General features: G+C 38.9%; 1 protein-coding gene across 1 annotated transcript in view; it reads right to left on the bottom strand.

Moving 5' to 3' along the window:
• Positions 1–3,540: 3,540 nt before the first annotated feature.
• The window catches only part of PPAT (phosphoribosyl pyrophosphate amidotransferase), an 81,976-nt gene continuing 64,960 nt past the window's right edge, over positions 3,541–20,556 (bottom strand). The window contains exons 9-11 of the mRNA XM_054989587.1: positions 6,904–7,125; positions 6,431–6,551; positions 3,541–4,647 (exon numbers count right to left, since the gene is read on the bottom strand). Coding sequence (XP_054845562.1) covers positions 4,472–4,647; positions 6,431–6,551; positions 6,904–7,125 — 519 coding nt within the window. The 3' untranslated portion in view covers positions 3,541–4,471. The remainder of the gene's footprint in view (positions 4,648–6,430; positions 6,552–6,903; positions 7,126–20,556) is intronic.

Raw genomic sequence — 20,556 nt, 5'->3', positions numbered from 1 at the left:
ATCTTTACGGCACGCCATTGGCTCATGAAAGAGGCATTCTGATTGGGCGGCGGCTGGCAAATCACAGGGGAGTCGATTTGGTCTGACGTGGTCCTGTCCTGTAAGTCGTACGTGAGCGGCTGAGGCGAGGGGGAGTTGAGCCTCTCTCCGGGGCCGCGTTTGGGACAAGGTGGAATCCAGTCCCGTATCAAAAGGGGTGCCTTGGGCGGAGATGATACGCATTGGATTTAAAATCTCAACTTAAAAAAAAAATGAGTAGAAAAGAGCAAGAGTCCAGGAGCACCTATGTAACAAAATTTGTGGTATGAGAGCTATGAGTCACGAAAGCTCATCCCCTACTACACATTTTGTGAGTCTTATAAACGCTACTGGACTCTTGCTGAAGAAGTGAGCGGTGAGTCGCGAAAGCTCCTCCCCTACCACAAATTTTATGAGTCTCGTGGGTGCTACTGGATTCTTGCTTTTTTCTGTTGCTGCAGGCAAACTAAGACGGCTGTCCATCTTACAAATGAGAAAGTTTCGTACCTCCAGGGGAAGAAGAGAAAGCGTCCACGGAGAAACTTTTCTTGGACGTTGCAGAGAGGGAAGGAAAAGATGGTTCCCGAGATGACTGTTCCAGAGAGGTGGAGGTCTTACTCCGTTACAACCAAAAGTAGCCTGGAATCGGTATAGGGGGCTGCAGCCTTTTCTTTGATGGGAGCTGCTTCTGGTGAACGAAACATATTATGAGCTCCTACCGTATCCCCTGTTTGCAAAGATGAACTTGTGTTGGATAAGGAAACTTCGAGGGGGGGTCAAGTAAGATTGACTTTGCTGATTTTATGAACTGAAAGCAAAGAGGGGACCCCAATCTTAGCAAATAAGTATATTTTTATTCAAGAATTGCTTATGCACACCCATATGCACTAGACTCTTACGGGGTCAATTTACTTAAATGATCATGTAGTTGCATTTCTAAGATTCACTTCCTCTGAGAGCTTAATGTATTATCTGTAATATGTAGAAGATTCTGTTTTAGGCATATTTCTGTATAGTTATTCTGCCATCCATGAGTGCCCTTACCTGGATAGCCCAAATGAGCCTGATCCCATCAGATCTCAGAAACTAAGCAGTCTTGGTTAGTAATTGGATGGGAGACCTCCAACTAACACAGTTGGAGAGCCAGGCAATGGCAAACCATCTCTGTTAGTTTCTTGTCATGAATACCTCACCAAGAATCACAAGTTAGCTATGACTTGAGGGCACTCTCTTCCACCACATCTCTGAGTAACAAGGTTTCATTCCTTCAACATTTACCTGTGCTGCATGTGTCAATATGCTCAAAGTATTACCAGCAAATCCAAATTGAATGCATATATTGCATACAGTAATGGGATTTCCAGGCGTGTGTTATGTTGCTTCCAACTTATGGCAACCCTATAAATTAATGAACAGAACATTCTATCATTAACAGCCTTGCTCAAGTCTTGCAAACTGAAGACCTTCATTGAGTCAAGCCATCTTGTTTTGGGTCTTCCTCTTTTCCTTCTGTCTTCAACTTTTCCTACCATTGTTGTTTTTCCAGTGAATCTTTTCATTTCTCCAAAATTCTCAATTTGCATTTTAAGGTTTTATGGAAGGTCAAGAATTATGCCATGATGTTTGAACAGTGTAACTGTTACACTGCCTTGCATAATATTCCAAGTGGAAATACAAATCGGTTTAACTCAAAAGCATTCAAATATTGTAAGTAAAAACCTGATTGTTAATTATATTTTTGAACAATAAAGTCCAGGATAGTTGTTGTGGGTTTTCCGGGCTGTATTGCCGTGGTCTTGGCATTGTAGTTCCTGACGTTTCGCCAGCAGCTGTGGCTGGCATCTTCAGAGGTGTAGCACCAAAAGACCGAGATCTCTCAGTGTCTCAAAGTCCAGGATAGTTTCTTTCATTTGCTTTTAATGATTTTTTAATGAATTTACCTTATTTTGTTTTTCTGATTCTGTTTTGTTTACTGTTTTCCTGTTTGCATGCGTACAATGTGTAACAACATTATTCTGTAATAAAAAAATAAATGGGCGTAGGAGGAACAACGATTCTCATTTGAGCAACAGTGATTTGCTGGTATTGGCAGCTGGTTTTATTCACAGCAAACAGTAGGCAGAATTTACAGTGAATTTCTTTTAACTGAGAGCCAGTCCACACTTTAAGAGTGTCTTGTCTCTTTATACTTTCTTGTCCTCACACACATGATTTCATGGAGAAGAAATAGTATGGTCCAACAGTAAATGCTTTCACTAGACACACACCACTCGAGCACCTGTGCTTGCTATGTGCAACTCCCTGTTAGGATTGCAAATTCTGGATTAGGTAATTCCTGGAGTTTTGGGGGGGGGTGGAGCCTAGGGAGGGAACTCAGTGGTGTATAGTACCGTAAGAGTCCACCTTTCAAAGCAGCCGTTTTTTCCAGGAGAACTTATCTCTGGAGATCAGCTGTAAATCTGGGAGATCTGTAGGCAATCCTATTCCCAAGAATCAACTTCAAAACAGGCCAACTCATTCTGGCTACATGAGCCAATCCTCAGAAACCTTTTTTGGGGGTCACACTGAAGTTTAATTTCTGTTGGTAACAACAAATATATTGATTCCTCTTTCCCTCCCTCCACCCTTTCTGGCTGCATTTTTGTTATGAAGAAATAAGAGGTTTTTTTTTTAATATGCTCCTCTACATCAGTACAAATTCTAGGGTGAAAAAATGAATCTCCATGCTATCTACTTCCTTGTAACCAGTGAAGTTCAGATCTGTATAGTTCAGATATAACCTTAAACCAGGGGATGACATTATGTGTTCCCCTTCTCATGAAGCCAGAGCTGATGACTTCCAGTTTAGAGCAAACCATTGTTCACTGTTAAAGCTGAGAAAACTATGATGACGATGATAATATTCAATTTATATACCACCCTTCAGGACAATTTAACATCCAACTCCGAGTGGTTTACAAAATATGTTATCCTCACGATAATCACTCTGTGGGGTGGGTGGGGCTGAGAGAGCTCTGGAAAAGCTGTGACTGACCCAAGGTCACCCACCTGGCTTCAAGCGGAGGAGTAGGGAATCAAACCTGGCTCTCCAGATTAGAGTCCTACTGCTCTTAACCACTACACCAAACTGGTCAAACTATGGTTTCATGTTAAGATTGGTTGATTCTGAGCATAAAAATAAGCAGGAAGGGGGAACTGGGAGTGTATGAAAACAGGATGCCTTCCCATAGCATTGATCTGTGGTTTGGTATAACATCTGGAACATCCCCCTGCTTCCATGTGTCAGTGATGGCCTCAACTGTCCCAGCACTGGATTCCCATGTTTTTTCTCTTCACAGTGCCTGATACAGGAACTTCCTTTACAGGGAGTGTTAAGCAATAGGCAAGATCTCTATGATATAAAGGAACTCCAACTATTTGGGAAAGCTACTACTGTTTTTTTCAACATCCAGTTGCTTAGATAGTTTACTTGAAATTCTAATTCAAACACATGGGCAGCGTTATTTTATAACTACAAAAGAGTTATTTCAACTTCATTTATTTATAGACAAACATATACCACATTTTTAAAAAGCCACAGAATATTGGGCAAGGCAGTAAAACATGTATATTTAAAATTAAGCTCAATACATTTGTTAAAATACTCTGCTGCAATGTTTGCATGTTGAGGTTTTCAACGTTTTGAGTCTTCTTTGAAGGTTTAAACGTAATAAAAACATTCACTCAGTCTAATCTTCAGTAAGCATTCGAGATAAAACATAACAAAAACTTAATACAACGTCTAAATCATAGTACTCAAAATGCTTATCAGTGTGTTTATCCCTTGACAACTTGAAAGCACTTGAAGATATTATTTGCCACACTTGAAGGTATTAGAAATTTGGTTTAGTATTTCCCTGAGTCTCTAGGTCTCAGCATCACATTGTATAAAAATATTGTCTCTTCGGAAGCAAGTTATAACAAAGACTTTGACTATAAGGTCCTGTAGTTATGGAAGCCAAAATGTAGGCGCACAATTTTCATTCTGCAAAACAAAACTCACAGCTAGATAAAAATAGCTAGGAAAGTACTTTAACTCCAGAATCTGGTAATCATAAAAAAACAAATTTGACACACTCTCTTTCATAATTTGAGATGGCTTAATAGTCTTATGATCTTTCTCAGAATGTAGTTCTTAATTAACCAATGTTATGAACAACTCTTTATGTTTTCCCATCCCGCAAAGTTAGGCTAGTAAGGAATCAAAAGATTTATGATGAGCTCCAAAAGTAACGGCACTAATATCACACTGCATTATTTTAAGTTCTAGTATGGTTCATGTCAAACTTAACAATGTTTTAACTAAATATGAGTGGTTTGATAACTGCTTGGTAGCAATTCACTGCTTGATTTGGGGTGCAATACATTTCTTAAGTCCAATCTTTAAATTCAGTAGTGTCTGCATTCAGAACATTCACCACTCAAGTTCTACAGGATATTCTCCGACAAGACAAGCTATGCAATGGCCGACTTTCCCGGTGTGGAACTTGCTGGTCTTTATGTTGTTTTTATTGTCTTGTTTTGCTTTGATGCTTTCTTGAACAGATGATACCAATCCTTCTACCGAAAGGTAGACAACACTGTCAGCTCCTGTGGGGAGAGGAGAGAGAAATTAATTTAAAGCTCCAGTACTTTTCCTAAAGTAAAATTTTGAAAACTTGTTAACCTAACTTGTTAACCTAAATATGCTGAACTTCTGGAATTCCCAACTAAAATTTATAGTAGTGGGCCATGGCAACAGTAAATACCCTATGAGATTTTTGCCTTCCTCTGGGCATAGAGCAGCGGTCACTGGAGGAGGGAGTGTGTGTGTGTGTGTGTGTGGGGAGGGGGGGGCTTACCTCTAAATTCCCTGCATTGTGCAGGGAGTTGAACTAGGTATGTCCCTTCCAGCTCTATGTTTCTATGAAATGGCTTTCAGTAACGGAAATACTATGCCATCTCACAGAAACAGTATGCACACTCTTACTACCAAACAACCCCTTTCACACTAACCTTCAGTGTATAAAATTCCTTCCAAAATTACTTTATTCAGTTATACACCTTCCTTTCTCATAATTAAGGGTGAGAGTAACTATCTTTTGTTTAACCTCACCCAACAAATATCCTCGGTATAATTTTATTTGATATGTCTAGGAATAACCAAAGCTTTGAATACATCCTTAACTGTGTGTTTAAATTCCGCTGTCTTACCACTAATGTTCTATGGATTACATCAATAGTATTTTTATAAGTAATGCATTAAAAGTGCATCAAAGAACTACCATAGAAGAACAAATATGCAATTTCTAGTTTTTCAAATGAATGTACCAGTGGTCAGCAAAAGGCAGCTCAAACAATTTCTAGAAATAATCAGTTGGATCCTGCAATCAGTTGGATTCTGCAATAAACCCTTCTTACATGCCCAGGGTAATGCTGATTGCCACTTTGGGGTCAGGAAACAATTTTCCCCAGTCCAATTTGGCTTGGGATCCTGATGGTATTTTGACATCTTCAGGGCATGGAGCAGAGGTCACTGGGGGTGTGAGGGGGGGAGATAGTTGTGAATTTCCTGCATTGTGCAGGGTTTGGACTAGATGACGCTGGAGGTCCCTTCCAACCCTGTGATTCTATGAACATCAGCAGACCAGGGCTTTTTGGACTCCCCATTATGCGGTAGCCCAGAATTGTTCCTCAAAAGCTCTTCCTGGGGACAGGGGATCCCCAGGAACAGTATGACGGATGAGGCAAGCTGCTTCGGATTTGAGTATTTAAATTGCTTTGGTATGCTCCATAAAGATTTGGAGCATACCAAAGTGAGGGGGAAGCTGTCTCCCAGCTCCCTCCACCACCACCCCACTTAGTTCCCCCCCCCCGTCCTCACCCCATCCCACTCTCCTGTCCGTGGAAGGCCACAGCCACCACCTCTGCCACTGCAGCAGCCAGCTGGGCAGTGGGGAAGGCCGGAGCAGGTGCCTCCATCGCCTGCGCCACCGCAGTGGCCAACTGGGTGGCGGGGAAGGCCAGAACCAGCGCCTCCGCCACCTACGCTGCTGCCTTGGCAGCGGCCAGCTAAGCAGCGGGGAAGGCAGCAGCCGCCCTCCACCACCTCCGGGAAGGCCCAGGTAAGTGAGGTGGTGGGAGGGAGCCCTTTTAAAAGGTCCTGAAACTTCCTTAAGCAACCCAAATTGCTTCAGGAAGGTTTGGTTCGGGAAACCCGAATCTCTACGGATCGGGTCCCCCAAATCTCTACGAATTGGGTCCGGATTCGGGAATTTTTCCTGAATTGGAAACCCAAAGTGCACATCCCTAATTGCAGGATCGAAATGGATACTTTGAGCAGTGCCTCACTTTTATAAACACATTTTGATAGCCACAGAATACAAAATTTTACCTATGTAGTTAGCCAGGTCATGAAATTCAGGCTTGTTAGCAATGAGTTCTTCTTTTGTTGGTATGTTTATTCCCATGTAACAAGGAAATTTTATTGGAGGTGAAGCCACACGAATGTGCACCTGAACAAAGATACATCATTAGGATACTCTTTTGACAGCACTATTCATTTGTATGTACAGGCAGCCTGCACAGAATTCAAAGTCACTGCAACAATGGGACAAACATATTCATTTAACAGAGCTAAATGAATTTGCATTTGCTTTTGAGGAGAGAACAGAATAAGCACCCAGATGATGAACAGAACTGAGTGGACACCTAGGTGTAGGAGAGAAGGAACAGGTAAGTTTTGTGCCCGCTTCCTTTTTTCTCTGCTCCTCTCCTCTTCCACAATACTTGATAAATGGTTGCAAACTGAAACAAGAACAATCCCATCTTGTCTCCACCTCAGAACTAAAAGAAACATTAACTTACCTCTTTAGCGCCAGATTCTCTCAAGAGTTTAATTATGGGTGAGATGGTATTGCCTCTTACGATAGAATCATCAATAAGAACAATCCGCTTCCCTCTGAAGTTGTCAGACAAGACTCCAAACTTTTTGGCTACTCCGAGCTGTCTTAACCTCATGTTTGGTTGAATGAATGTTCTTCCTACATACCTATTTTTGCACAGCACTTCGATGTATGGTAACCCACACTGAAAACGGAAAGAAGTTAAATCAGTAGTAACTTGAAGTAAACAACTTAGTTCTGGCCCACATTTTTGCTGTTGTCATGTCTGAGCCCCATCCATGCCAATGTTGGTTCTGTTTCTGCCAAACACAATGTATTCTAATATGGCTCAATATCATTTTGCTAGTGTCATAACTATTCTTTTCTCAGGCTTTCACAGGTGTTTATCTGTTGGACTGTAACTGCTTCCAGTGTTTATGACCTTGTGCTCATTTCTAGACAGTGCTGTGTCTTGCTTCCTAGGAACTCAATGTGATATCACAAATATGCGAAACGTTCTCACACAGAAAGAGTGCCAAAGTATTGTTTACAGAAAGGAGTAAACTAGAATGTTAAAAGAGAAGGATCTCTCACATGATGTCATTCCTGTCAACTTCTATTCCGGCTGCTTAGATGTCTACCTTGCTTCTAAGTAGTCCTATGGACCTATATATGGAAAAGATCTGATTTCTGAATAAAAGCCATTTTGACCAAGAACCTGTGTCTTGATGCAGTGGTCCAGAGATCTGTCTGCTGTATCCTGTCATCCACAGTCTGACAGCTGTTCTACAGAGAGATGTTAAGAGTAAGTAGGGAAAGTTCACTTTTCAATTATGGCTCATAAAAATCTAATCCCTCTTTCCTACCCAAGGTTTTGTTGCTTTTGTATGTATTTTAGCTCTGGTTTAATAGTTTTAATGATGTGTTTTTAACAGGTTTTATTATATATGTTTTAATTTCTTAGAAGCCTTGGCGGCCTTTATGAAGGCAGAAGGCGGGTTCTTAAATAAATGCTCTTAAATAAATAAATTTTAAAAATCCTTCATCCCTTCAGGCTGGATCCAGCCAGCTTTTTTGCCCAACTTTTGTGAATTCTCCTCTTTTCTACAACTCTCATGCCACATGGTTTTTGTCCACTGATATCCCATGATCTGCGGCACAGCCTTTTAGGGTGGTTAAAGGAGCCCTCTCCTTCCTTTTTCATCAGCAGAAAAGCTGGATGGATCCAACTGACTGATTCCAGTAGGCCTTATTTTCAAGTAAATATACAAACTGCCCTTGAATAAACCTCCCGTTTAGGCCACAGTACACTAACAGATTATTCGTATGTTGTGTATTTGGGAGCAGAGCTTTCATTCAGAAGACTGATCAGTTCCAAGGCTGATAACACGTTACTGGGTAGTTTGTGGATTTCATCACACCAATTAATGTGATAGCTACTAGTTCTTGAAGAGATCACACAAATTGTAGCTCTAGCAATCAGGCTCCTGTGTTATATGGCTCATGGGAACATATCACTGTGAAGGGGAAAATCAGCTTAAAGAAATAATGCAATTTTAAAAGCATATTCCAATTTGAATCTTATCAGGAGAAGCCCGTAAAACACTGGCTTTTCAGTCATGGTTCCAAGGCTTTGGAATGCATCATGTCATGAAATAAACTAAGAATGGTAGTGAAAACAAGGAGTTTTAATCCATCAGATTGCTGGTGGAGATGGGGGCGTGGCTTCGGTTCCATTGAAGATGGACGTTACCTGAAGAATCTCCGTCCTCCCCAACCCCCCAAATACCTCAGCATCATAGTTTAAACCGGTAAAATAAGTAAATATTATGGGAAAATCTGACTCTGATAAAAAGAGAAATCAGACAAAAACATTTCAACTCCCCCGATGTGTGCTGGGAGACAGACTTGGCAAAGCGTCATGAATCACGCAATTTTCTGACCTGCCTGGCCGATAACTTCCTTTTTCAAAAGGTGGAGGAAGCTACAAGGGGCTTGGCCATACTAGATATTAACCAATAGGGAAGAATTAGTAGATGAGGTGAAGGTGGTGGGGACCTTAGGGGGAAGTGACCATGTCCTCCTTGAATTCCAGTTGCTGTGGGGGGCCAAGGAAGTTCGTAGCCGGACTCTTAGGTTAGATTTTCGTAGGGCCAACTTCAATGAACTTAGAGGCTTGATGAGAGTCATTCCATGGGGGAGTGTGCTGGAAGGGAAAGGAGTGAGTGAAACATGAGCTTTTGCAAGCTAAGCCCTCACTATCCCAGCAAGACGGAAACATGGTAAGGGCTACAAGAAACTTATGTGGATGTACAGAGAGCTCCAGAATAAGCAAAGGGAGAAAAAGGAAATGTTCAGGAAATGGAGAGAAGGACAGACCTCTATGAGGGTTACTAGGTCCTGCAGATCAGCCATCAGAGAGGCCAAAGCTCAGTACGAGCTGGGTCTGGCCAGGAGGGCTTGCTACAATAAGAAAAACTTCTACAGATATGTGAGAAGCAAACACAAGGTAAAAGAGGCAATTGGACCGCTGTTGGGAGTAGATGGAGAAACTCTGATGCAGGACAGGGAAAAAGCAGACAGGCTTAATGACTTTTTTGCCTCTGTTTTCTCCCTGAAGAACTCAGGTACATCTCGAGATAGTAGAAAATGTGACAGGACACCTGAGTGGCTAGTTGACATTGACAGAGAGGTTGTGGAGAGGCATCTGGCTGCACTAGATGAATGCAAATCCCCTGGGCCGGATGGGGTGCACCCAAGAGTGCTGAAAGAACTTTCTAGAGAACTTGCAAAACCCCTGTCCATCATCTTCAAGGCCTCCTGGAGGACTGGGGATGTGCCACAAGATTGGAGAAGAGCGAATGTTATCCCAATCTTTAAGAAAGGGAAGAAGGATGACCCGGGAAACTACAGACTGGTCAGTCTGACTTTTGTGGCTGGGAAGATATTAGAACTGATTTTAAAGGGATCAATCTGTAAGCATCTGAAGGACCGCTCAGTGATCTGGGGAAATCAGCATGGTTTTGTCCCTAACAGATCTTGCCAGACCAACCTGGTTTCCTTCTTTGATCGATTGACCAGCTTACTGGATCAGGGGAACTCTGTTGACGTGATTTATCTGGATTTCAGTAAAGCTTTTGATAAGGTCCCCCATGACATTCTGATGGGCAAACTGGAAGACTGTGGAGTGGACTATAGGACAGTTCGGTGGATAGGGAACTGGTTAGAGGACCGTACCCAAAGAGTGGTGGTCAACGGCGTCTCATCAGATTGGAGGGAGGTGTCCAGTGGGGTGCCGCAGGGCTCGGTTTTGGGCCTGATACTTTTCAATATTTTTATCAATGATCTGGATGAAGGAGTGGAAGGGCTGCTCATTAAATTTGCTGATGATACCAAATTGGGAGGAGTAGCAAACACCCAAGAAGACAGAATTAAAATTCAACAAGACCTGAATACTCTGGAGAAGTGGGCAGCTGTGAATGGGATGCAATTCAACAGACAAGTGTACAGTATTACATCTGGGCCACAAAAATGGGAAGCACAAATACTGGATGGGGGATACACTTCTGGAAGAGATCTTGGGGTAAGAGTGGACTGTAAACTAAATATGAGCAGCCAGTGTGATGCGGTGGCAAAAAAGGCCAATTCAATTCCGGGTTGTATCAAAGGGGCCATAGTGTCGAAATCTCAGGAGGTCATAGCCCCTCTCTATACTGCCTTGGTCAGGCCGCACCTGGAGTATTGTGTGCAGTTCTAGAGGCCTCACCTCAAAAAGAATGTGGACAAAATCAAGAGGGTGCAGAGGAGAGCGATGAGGATGGTCAGGGGTCTGGAGACTGAGCCCTATGAGGAAAGACTGAGGGCCTTGGGAATGTTTAGTTTGGAGAAGAGGAGATTGAGGAGGGCAGGGAGCTGTTCCAGTTGGCAGCAGAGGGTAGGACCTGAAACAATGGGCTTAAATTACATGCACAAAGGTACCAGCTGGATATTAGGAAGAACTTTTTCACGGTCAGAGTAGTTCAAAAGTGGAATCAGCTGCCTAGGGAGGTGGTGAGCTCCCCTTCACTGACAGTTTTCAAAAAGAGGCTGGATGAATATTTGTCAGAGATGCTTTAGGCTGATCCTGCACTGGGCAGGGGGTTGGACTAGATGGTCTGTATGTCCCCTTCCAACTCTATGATTCTATGATTTAAAAGTCAGCAAGAGAGCCCATTCGCCTAAGCTGTTAAGATGGCAGATGCGCAGCCTGCCACTGATCTATTACAGCTGGTAACGGCAGAACAGCTAGATTTGAAATTGACAAGATTAGAAATCAATATTCAACAACAATTCTCGCTTGCGATTAAGCCACTTCTTTATCAACTCTCAGGTAAGCGCTTAGAAATTCAAAGAGTGGCTACAAAATCAGAAGAAGTGAAGGAGACAAGCACAACAGCTTGTAACGAAGTAAAGAGGCTTCTAACAATAAATGAATCACTACAAGACAGATTACTTAAACTAGAATTAAATGCAAGACAAAAAAATTTTAAACAGAGGAGTGGAGGAAAGATATACACAAAAATTGACTTAACTGCCTATATAGCCTCATGGCTAGTGACTCAGACTGGTTTGGAGGATGGCATAACACTGATTGTAACTAAAGCTTACAGAGTTGGAGTGAGGAAACAAAATGTCAAAGACTCTCCTAGAGACATATTAGTTGAATTGCCAGATTACCATACTAAAAAAAAAATCATAGAAGTGGCAAGAAAAAAAGGCTTTTTTCAGCATGAAGACAAAACAGTCTCAATCTACACAGAACTACTGGGAGAGATCCTTGAGAAAAGAAAAACGTTAAAGGCAGTTAACAGAAACTCTCCGGCGTTTAAGTATTAAGTATAGACGGCTGAACTTGACAAAGCTGTCAGTTCTTCATAAAGGCAAATTTCTCATTGCAATGGATGAAGAGTCAGGATGGAAACTGCTACAAGACCTGGATGCAGAAACCGACATGGAGACTGAGAGGCATTCTCAGAAGAGAAAACTGTCACAATTGATGTCATCATCGCCACTGAAGGGAAGCAAGATCCCTGTGTACCTACTTAAGATTTGTGGCAGACTGCTTTATTTTCAACTAAACCAAATAAAATTATTTTGGGGAACGGGGTGTGTGTGTGTGATATTCTGTGCGTGCTCCTAGTGTTTCTGGGTAGCGGCACCGCATTATTGCCGGTGGTAAATACTATTGTGTGTTTTAATACAGTAGTATAGAGGTGCTGCTAGCTAACTTCTTTATAAATAGTTATATTTAAATCTAGGTTTTATTTTAATCTTTTACTTATATATCTATATTTAATATTAGATTAAGATTAACTTTTAGGGTTAAGTACAAGGGGTTGTTCAGGTTTAAACTAATCGGGGAATCAGGGAGGGAAGGGTGGGGGGACAAATTACCAATAAGATAGTTGTAAGTAAGTTGCATATAACATTAAGTTATAAGTAATAAATAAGTTGCATGTAACATTAGGAATACATATTACTTATTTAAGAGTAGAATAAGATTAGTAACTGTATAAAACTTTATTTTTACACAGCAAATTCTATCTTTATATACTCCTATCTGTATTTCGAGCTCTCATCAATATCAAGACTCAGGAAGTGATATAACAATATAAGACTATAATTAACTGGGTTATAAAGTGAGAAAGGAGAGTGAACTAGTTCTTTTTAAAATATTTATTATTTGATTCTAAATCCTTTCAGACCAGAACAAAATTTTATTAATTAACAGAGGGGGTGTTATATTCTTTAATTAGGGGGAGTTAGTGTCAAGTAATAATACAGATAGAGGCATTAATTTGCAAGCTTATACAAGGGATCACCACAGGACCCAACACATTTAAAGGCAGCATTTTTGCCGATGATATGTTAATATATCTTAAAAATCCAAATTCTTCCTTCAACCATCTACAGCAATTATTAACTGCATTCGGTAACATAGCTGGACTAAAGATTAACTCCTTGAAATCTCATCTTCTCCCAATTAATCTAGATAAAAAAACTTGTAAAAAACTCAATAAGGATTACAAATTTCAAATAGCTAAGCAGCAAATTCAATACTTAGGCGTAACAATTCCAATCAACCCCAATTCATTTATTAAATTAAATCATATGAAAATAATGGAACAAATTAAAACACTATTTAAGGATTGGTCCAACATACATCTCTCATGGTATGACCGATTCCATCTAGTCAAATCGTTTGCCTTCCCTAAACTACTTTATCTATTAAGAGCCATCCCAATAGACATATCTCGCAAACAACTGTATCAATGGCAAGGAATATTAAATAAATATCTATGGGAAAATAAAAAACCGAGAATAGCCTTTGACATGCTGCGTCAAAAGCGTAAAAATGGAGGTCTCAGCTACCCAGATCTTTATTCTTATCATATAGCGACTAGATTGGTTAATTTATTACAACTTTTAAAACACTCAGAACCACCAATTTGGGCTAAAACGTTCCTCCCACTTTTAAATCAATATACAATCAGCAATGTAATTTGTGGTAACCCAAAAGAAAGACCTAAAATAACTCGCAACAACATATATCTATCTTTGATTTTGAAAATATGGGACCAAAATAGGAAAAACTTAGTTCCAATAATTTCTAGATATTCTACCTTTACATACCAAAGCTGGTCCTCATTACAACAAGATAAATCATTTAATGAATTTTGGAATGGGCTAGACTTAACCAGAATAATAGATATATCATCCCATACTAGATTGCTAGAAAGATTAGAAATAGAAAAGAAAGTGAGTCAGGAGGTCCAATGGTTCAGATATTTTAAACTTCAAAACCTTGCTGACCGTATTAATTTATAAAAAATATTGACTTCTCCAAAATCTGAATTTGAGATTTTCTTAGACCCATTTACAAATCACAAAAGGGGTTTAATATCCAAAATATATAATACAGTATTATACACCCAAAAACATAAAACATGGAAATATCAAGACCATTGGCTCCAAGATTGTCAAACTGAAAATTCTACTGAAAGATGGAAATGTATATGGTCATCCAATATTTGTAATTCAAAATTTATAGTCACTAAATTGCGAACATACAAAATTGTTAACAGATAATACATAACACCAAAGAAAATATCTCAGTTCTCTTCTTCATCCTCTCCAAACTGTTGGAAAAACTGCGGAGAGGAAGGAAATTTTTCACATTGTTGGTGGAGATGTCCCTTTATTGGAAAATTTTGGAACATGGTCTTAAGGGAACTTAAATGTATTATGGGATTTGAAGAAATTTTTTTATTGGGTGAGTAAAAATTAATATTACAGATTTTCAATTAAAACCCTCACTTCCATATTCTCCCACCCTTTTCCCTCCCCCCTTAATCCAACAGTTTTCCAACCCGCTGTCTGAATCTACTACTTATATCCCCTGTTCTATTCTTAACTATCTTAACACACTAGTAAAATAAATATATATTAGATTGAACAAAACCTAACATCAAACTATCAGTTACATTATGTTTCTAACTTATATCCTCTCTTCTCTTGTAAAGATCAGTATCTCCTCCTTTCTGCAAAATTAATAGTTATCTAACAACCATAATTGTCCCTTTACGTCCCACTTCTTTTCCAAATACTGTTTCAGTTTACCCCAATCATTAAGAAATTCTTCTGGATTCTGTTCTCTGAACTTTCTCGTCATTTTATCCATTTCTGCCATGTACAGCAATTTTTGTATCCAATTTTCAATAGATGGTACTTCTTGCATCTTCCACTTCTGAGCATATAAAATTCTTGCCGCTGTTGTCATATAGAATAATAAAGTTCTTTGTTGCCTGGGAATCTCTTCTAATTTCAGATTTAGCAACAACAGTTCTGGGTTCTTATTTATTGGGATTTGTAAAATTTCAGTCATAACTTCTGTAATATCTCCCCAGAACTGCTTTGCTACCTCACAGGTCCACCACATATGATATAATGAACCTTCATGGTTTTTACATTTCCAACACTTGTCTGACATTTTGTTGTTCCCATATGCTATTTTCTTCGGCGTTAGGTACCATCTATATATCATCTTATAAACATTTTCTTTAATATTGGTACAAGTCGATATCTTCAATGTATTTTTCCACAAGTATTCCCATGCCTCCATTGTTATGTCTCTATTACAATTTATAGCCCACTTCACCATCTGGACTTTAACAGTTTCGTCTTCTGTATACCATTTTAACAAAATCTTATAGACTTTAGAAATCTTTTTCTTGCCTTCTTGTAGTATACTTTCTTCCAATTCAGAGTTTTTCCATTTAAATCCCTATTTTAAACGATCCTTGTCATATAAGTCTTTAATCTGTCTGTATTGGAACCATCCATAGCGAGAGGATAATTCTTCTCCTGTTTTAAGTTTAATCATATTTTGCTTCATTTTCAACACCTCCTTATATGACAAACATTCCTCTCTGTTGTAAATTGTTCTCGGGTCAATAACTTCCAGTGGCACCACCCACGTCGGGATACCCTCATCCAAATATTTTTTATATTTTTGCCAGACCGTGTAGAGGCTTCGTCTAATGTAATGATGCAGGAACATAGAGTCCGCTTTAATTTTGTCATACCATAAGTACGCATGCCAACCAAAGAGTTTCTTGCATCCTTCAAGTGTTAAAAGTTTAAGATTCACTAACAACATCCATTCCCTGAGCCACACCAAACATACTGCTTCATGGTATAGTCTTATATTTGGTAATTGTAGTCCCCCTCTTTCTTTGGCATCACATAACACTTTCATCTTCACTCGAGGCTTCTTCCCTGCCCATACAAAGTCCGATATTTTCCTTTGCCACTTATCAAATTGTTTATTGTCTCTTATTATTGGTATTGTTTGCAATAAAAACATAATCCGTGGTAGTACATTCATTTTAATTGCTGCTATTCTTCCCAGCCATGACAAATTCAACTTATTCCATTTGATTAAGTCTCTGTCTATTTGTTGCCATAGCTTTTCATAATTGTTCCTGAATAAGTCAATATTTTTAGCAGTAAGTTCTATTCCTAAATATTTTACTTTATGTGTTACCTCGCAATTGGTAATTTCCATTAACTCTTCTTGTCTTTGTTTCACCATATTCTTGCACAATAGCTTAGATTTTCTTTTATTAACATAAAATCCAGCCAAATCTCCACATTCTTTTATCTTATCCAACAATCTTGGCATGTTTTGAATTGGGTCTTCTCCAATAACCATTACATCAACTGCAAAGGCTCTGACTTTAAATGTAAATCCCTTAATCTTCATACCTCTTATGGCATCATCCTCTCGTATCTGCATCAATAAAATTTCCAGTATCATGACAAACAACAGTGAAGACAATGGGCAACCCTGCCTTGTGCCCTTCCGTATTTCTAGTTTCTTAGTTAATTCATCATTTACTACAATTGCTGCACATTGGTCTTTATATATAGTTCTTACCGCTTGAATGAACTCTTTTCCCATCTGTAACTTCTCCATTGTGGCGAACATAAAATTCTAATTTAAATTGGAATTGGATGCCTTCTCTGCATCCACAAAAAAGAAACCGACTTCTTTTTCACAATGTCTATCATAGTACTCTATTGCATTTATTACCGTCCTTAAATTGTCTTTAATCTGTCTGTTTGGTAAAAATCCTGCTTGTTCTTCTGCAATAAATTCAACCAGCCATTCTTTGAGCCTCTCCGCCAATATTTTCGCAAATATCTTATAGTCATTATTTAACAATGATATAGGTCGATAGTTTTTAACATTGCATAAATCCTGCTCTTCTTTTGGAATCAATGATATGTTAGTCTCATTCCAGGTTTCAGGAATCTTTTGTCCCTTTAAAATCCCATTCATCACTTTTTTCAGGAAAGGCGCCACTTCTTTTGCCATTACTTTATAAAATTTAGCCGTTATTCCATCAGGTCCTGGTGCCTTCCCCAATTTGGTCGATTGTATTGCATCCATAATTTCTGTTTCTGTTATTTCAGCATTTAATTTTTCCTTCCACTTCTCAGATTATCATTGGTAAATTAATTTTGTCCAAATATCGATCAATAGCATTCACATCCACCCTTTTTCTCTGATATAATTTAGCATAAAATTTATAAAACGCTCTACTTATAGCTGGTTGGTCCGTTAACATTTTGTCATTCTCCACAATCTTGGTTATCATTCTCTTTTCTCTCCTTTTTTTCAATTGCCAAGCTAAATATTTCCCCGGTTTATTGGCCCCTTCAAATGTCTTTTGTTTTAATTTTTTCAATTCTCACTCCAATTCTTTGTTCTCCATAGCTCTTATTTGTTCTTGTAACATCCGTATCTCCTGATGTAATTTCTTTTTTCCTGGTCTTTTCTTTAATTGCATCTCTTTGACTTTTATTTTTTCTTGAATTTCTTTCTGTTTTTCCTCCTTTCTTTTCTTGTCTCTTGCATTTAAGTCCATTAGCATTTAAGTCCATTAGAATGACAGCTTTATAAGTATCCCATACCGTAGGTGTTCGTACCGATTTGTCTAAGTTATATTGTATAAAAAATCTGGTTTCTTTCTGTAACAAGTTGCTCTGATGAGTTAATAAGTCTTCATTCATTCTCCACCTGTACTTTTTCACGCATTTTCCAAATCTCCACATAATTGGGTTATGATCTGAGCTCACTTTAGGCATTATTTCAACCTCCTTAGTCCATATTGTTAAGTCTTTTGAGGCCCAGAACATATCTATTCTCGATAGCGATGAGTGTCTTGCAGAATTGAAAGTATATTGCTTGGTCTTAGGGTTGCTTCTTTTCCAAACGTCTTCTAAATTCTCCTGATTTTGTATTTCAAAAAACGATTTTGGCAACAGTCCCCTTTTCTTTTGTATTCTCTTCGGTTTTTTTGTCTGCTTGCAAATTTGCCACCCCATTAAAATCGCCCGCCAAAATTATTTGAGCATATGTCACTTAATCTAGTTGATTAATCAATTCCTAAAAAAAATTGTCCTTGGCCCCATTTGGTGCATAGATTCCCACTATCAATATTTTCTGAAAGTCCAAATAAATTCCACCGCCACATATCTGCCTTCCAAATCATTAAATATCAATTTAGGTTGTAACTCTTCTTTAACATACAAAACAACTCTTCTTTTGTTTAGTTGCAGTCACAAATTCTCTACCCAATTTACTATATTTTAAATACTTTAGATCTTGTTTTTTAACATGGGTCTCTTGTAAACAAGTTACACTGCATTGTTGTTTAGATAGCCAATGAAAAATAGCCTTGTGTTTGGAAGGTGAATTTAGTCCGTTTACATTCCATGAAATTACTTTGCACTCCATGATTATGTTCTAGGTCTCTTAGGTAAGTCTTTTTCATTGTCAAAAAAGAACATCTCCATCTCATGTCGTGATCTGATGGTTCTTCTAGTTGATTTAAATTCAAAGCTCACATCTTCTGGTATCTCCCATCTGTATCTTATATTTAACTCCTTCAGAACCTTGGGTAAGTTCTCTGTATTTTTTCCTTTCCATCAAAACTCTCTTGGGTAGCTCTTTCATTCTCACCTTCTCGCCATCCATTACCAGTGGATTTTGGAAATGCCTGCTAAGAATTTCTTCTTTCATTCTCTTTGTAATAAACTGCACAATCATATCTCTGGGTAGAGTTTTTTGAGCTGCATATGTTGAGTTAATTCTGTACGCCACATCCACGTTGCTTGCAATCTCCTCCAGTGTTTTATTCAAGAATCCTGTCAAAATCTCCAAAATCTGTTCTTCCTTCCTCCTCCAGGACGCCTCTAAAACAAAGTTGTCTGTCCATGTATTTACACTCCATCACAGCCATTCTGTCGCTTAGCACTGAAGTTTCCACTTTGAGAGAGGTAGCCAATTTTTCTGTTTTTTCTTCAACTTCTTTAACATTTTGCTGCGTCGTTTGTAATTCCTTCTTAACATCTTCCATATTCTTCGCCAGTTCAGCCACCTCCGATTTAATTGTTTCCTTAAGATCTTTCAACATCTCTTGCATAGTTTCTTTTAATTCTTTATTACCTTCCACCATCTTTTTATCCAAGTTATCAAATGCTGATTGCCAGTCTTTTTTCGACATTGTGGGGCTTGATTTACTTCGCTCCCACGAGTCTACTCTCTTCCTCAAATCCGTGATTTAAATATTTTATTTCCGCTATTTTAATCAGTTAAAATTCGATTTTTTTCCTGTGATGCACTTTATATCATCCAAAATGTCGGGCGTCTTTTCTCTATGGTTTTAAGGTTGAAGTCTTGCCATTTTCCTTCTTCAAAATGGAGCACTTCCTTTTACATTGAAGTCATGCCCTTTCCCTCTTCCAAAATGGCGATTTTCTACTTCCTTCTCCTCTCAGCGGTCCCTTTGTCGCCTTAGCTTGATGGTTTCTGACGCACTTCCTGTTCCTTCTCCCGTCTCACAGCTACCTTCTCGCGATACTTCCTCCGTTCTCAACAGTTCGTTTTCTCTCAAAACCGCAAGTATATAAACAATAGTCTCTTTTCTCCTCTAATAGCTTTAAAAAGTCTTATTTTCACGTTATTTCCTTTCCGGAGTGAACTTAATTAGCTCTTTACTCAATTTCAAAGCCTGATTTCCACTTTTACTTTATTTTTCCAGTCCAAATCTAGCATTATAGAAGAGATATTGAACTTTACCTTTTTGGCTCTTTTCTGGGTTGTAATCACTGTTTCTGATGTTCAAATTAGTTCATTGGTGTTACTGAAGCTTGGGTACGGCGGTCCTATGCCAATTCAATGACTCCAAAGCTGCTGCAGAGATTACAGCCACCCGTCTTAGAGCGGGACCTCAAGGCTGAAAGGGAGTCCTTTATTCAGAACCCCCCCTCAGCCGAGATCTACTCACTCTCTGGGTCTCAAGTGTTCTTACCTGCTCTCCGCCTGAAAGCAGGGGGCCGTGGGTGATCTTGCACCCCACCAGCCCAGACAAACAGCAACTTGGACAGCCCAGCTCCCTGAGCTGCTTCAGACCTCCATGATCCCCAAGCCGGAAGTCTGTCCAAATGTATTATGGGATTTGAGATTCCCCTATCACCGGAGATTATTTTCTTAGATCAGTGAGATAAACATCAAGTCCCCATTCCCCCGATAAGAAGAGATCTCATAGGCACTTTGTTAGTAGCAGCAAAAAGTGCAATAGCCATGCACTAGAAAGCAAAATCCATTCCCTCAATTGATAATTGGTATTCTAAAATATGGAACCATTATATCTCCAAAAAACTACGATAAACTATATCAAGCATAACATTTCCCGAACACAATGAACTTTATTGAGAAATGGTTCCCTTTCTTTGATTACTTAGAAACTAATAGTTCTCTACCTGGATTAAAAATCTTTAATTTATAAGCAAATATGTAAGAGACTTATATATTGAAGCACCACATTTGATATTGTTAACATATTCTCCCCGAAAAAGCAATTATATAACTAGATATGTCTTCTTGTTTTTTAGAGAGCTACACATTGTTTATATTAATTATTGTTATTACTAATATTGTTATTGCTATTTATTGCTATCTATTGTTATTTATTGCTATTTATTTGTTGTTATAGATCTTACAATTTCAATACAATTATTTTTTTAA

Source organism: Eublepharis macularius, chromosome 10 (genome assembly GCF_028583425.1).
Source record: "Eublepharis macularius isolate TG4126 chromosome 10, MPM_Emac_v1.0, whole genome shotgun sequence".
In the NCBI taxonomy this organism is placed as follows: domain Eukaryota; kingdom Metazoa; phylum Chordata; class Lepidosauria; order Squamata; family Eublepharidae; genus Eublepharis; species Eublepharis macularius.
Note: the sequence above shows the minus strand (reverse complement) of the source record. Positions and strands in the feature narration are given on the sequence as shown.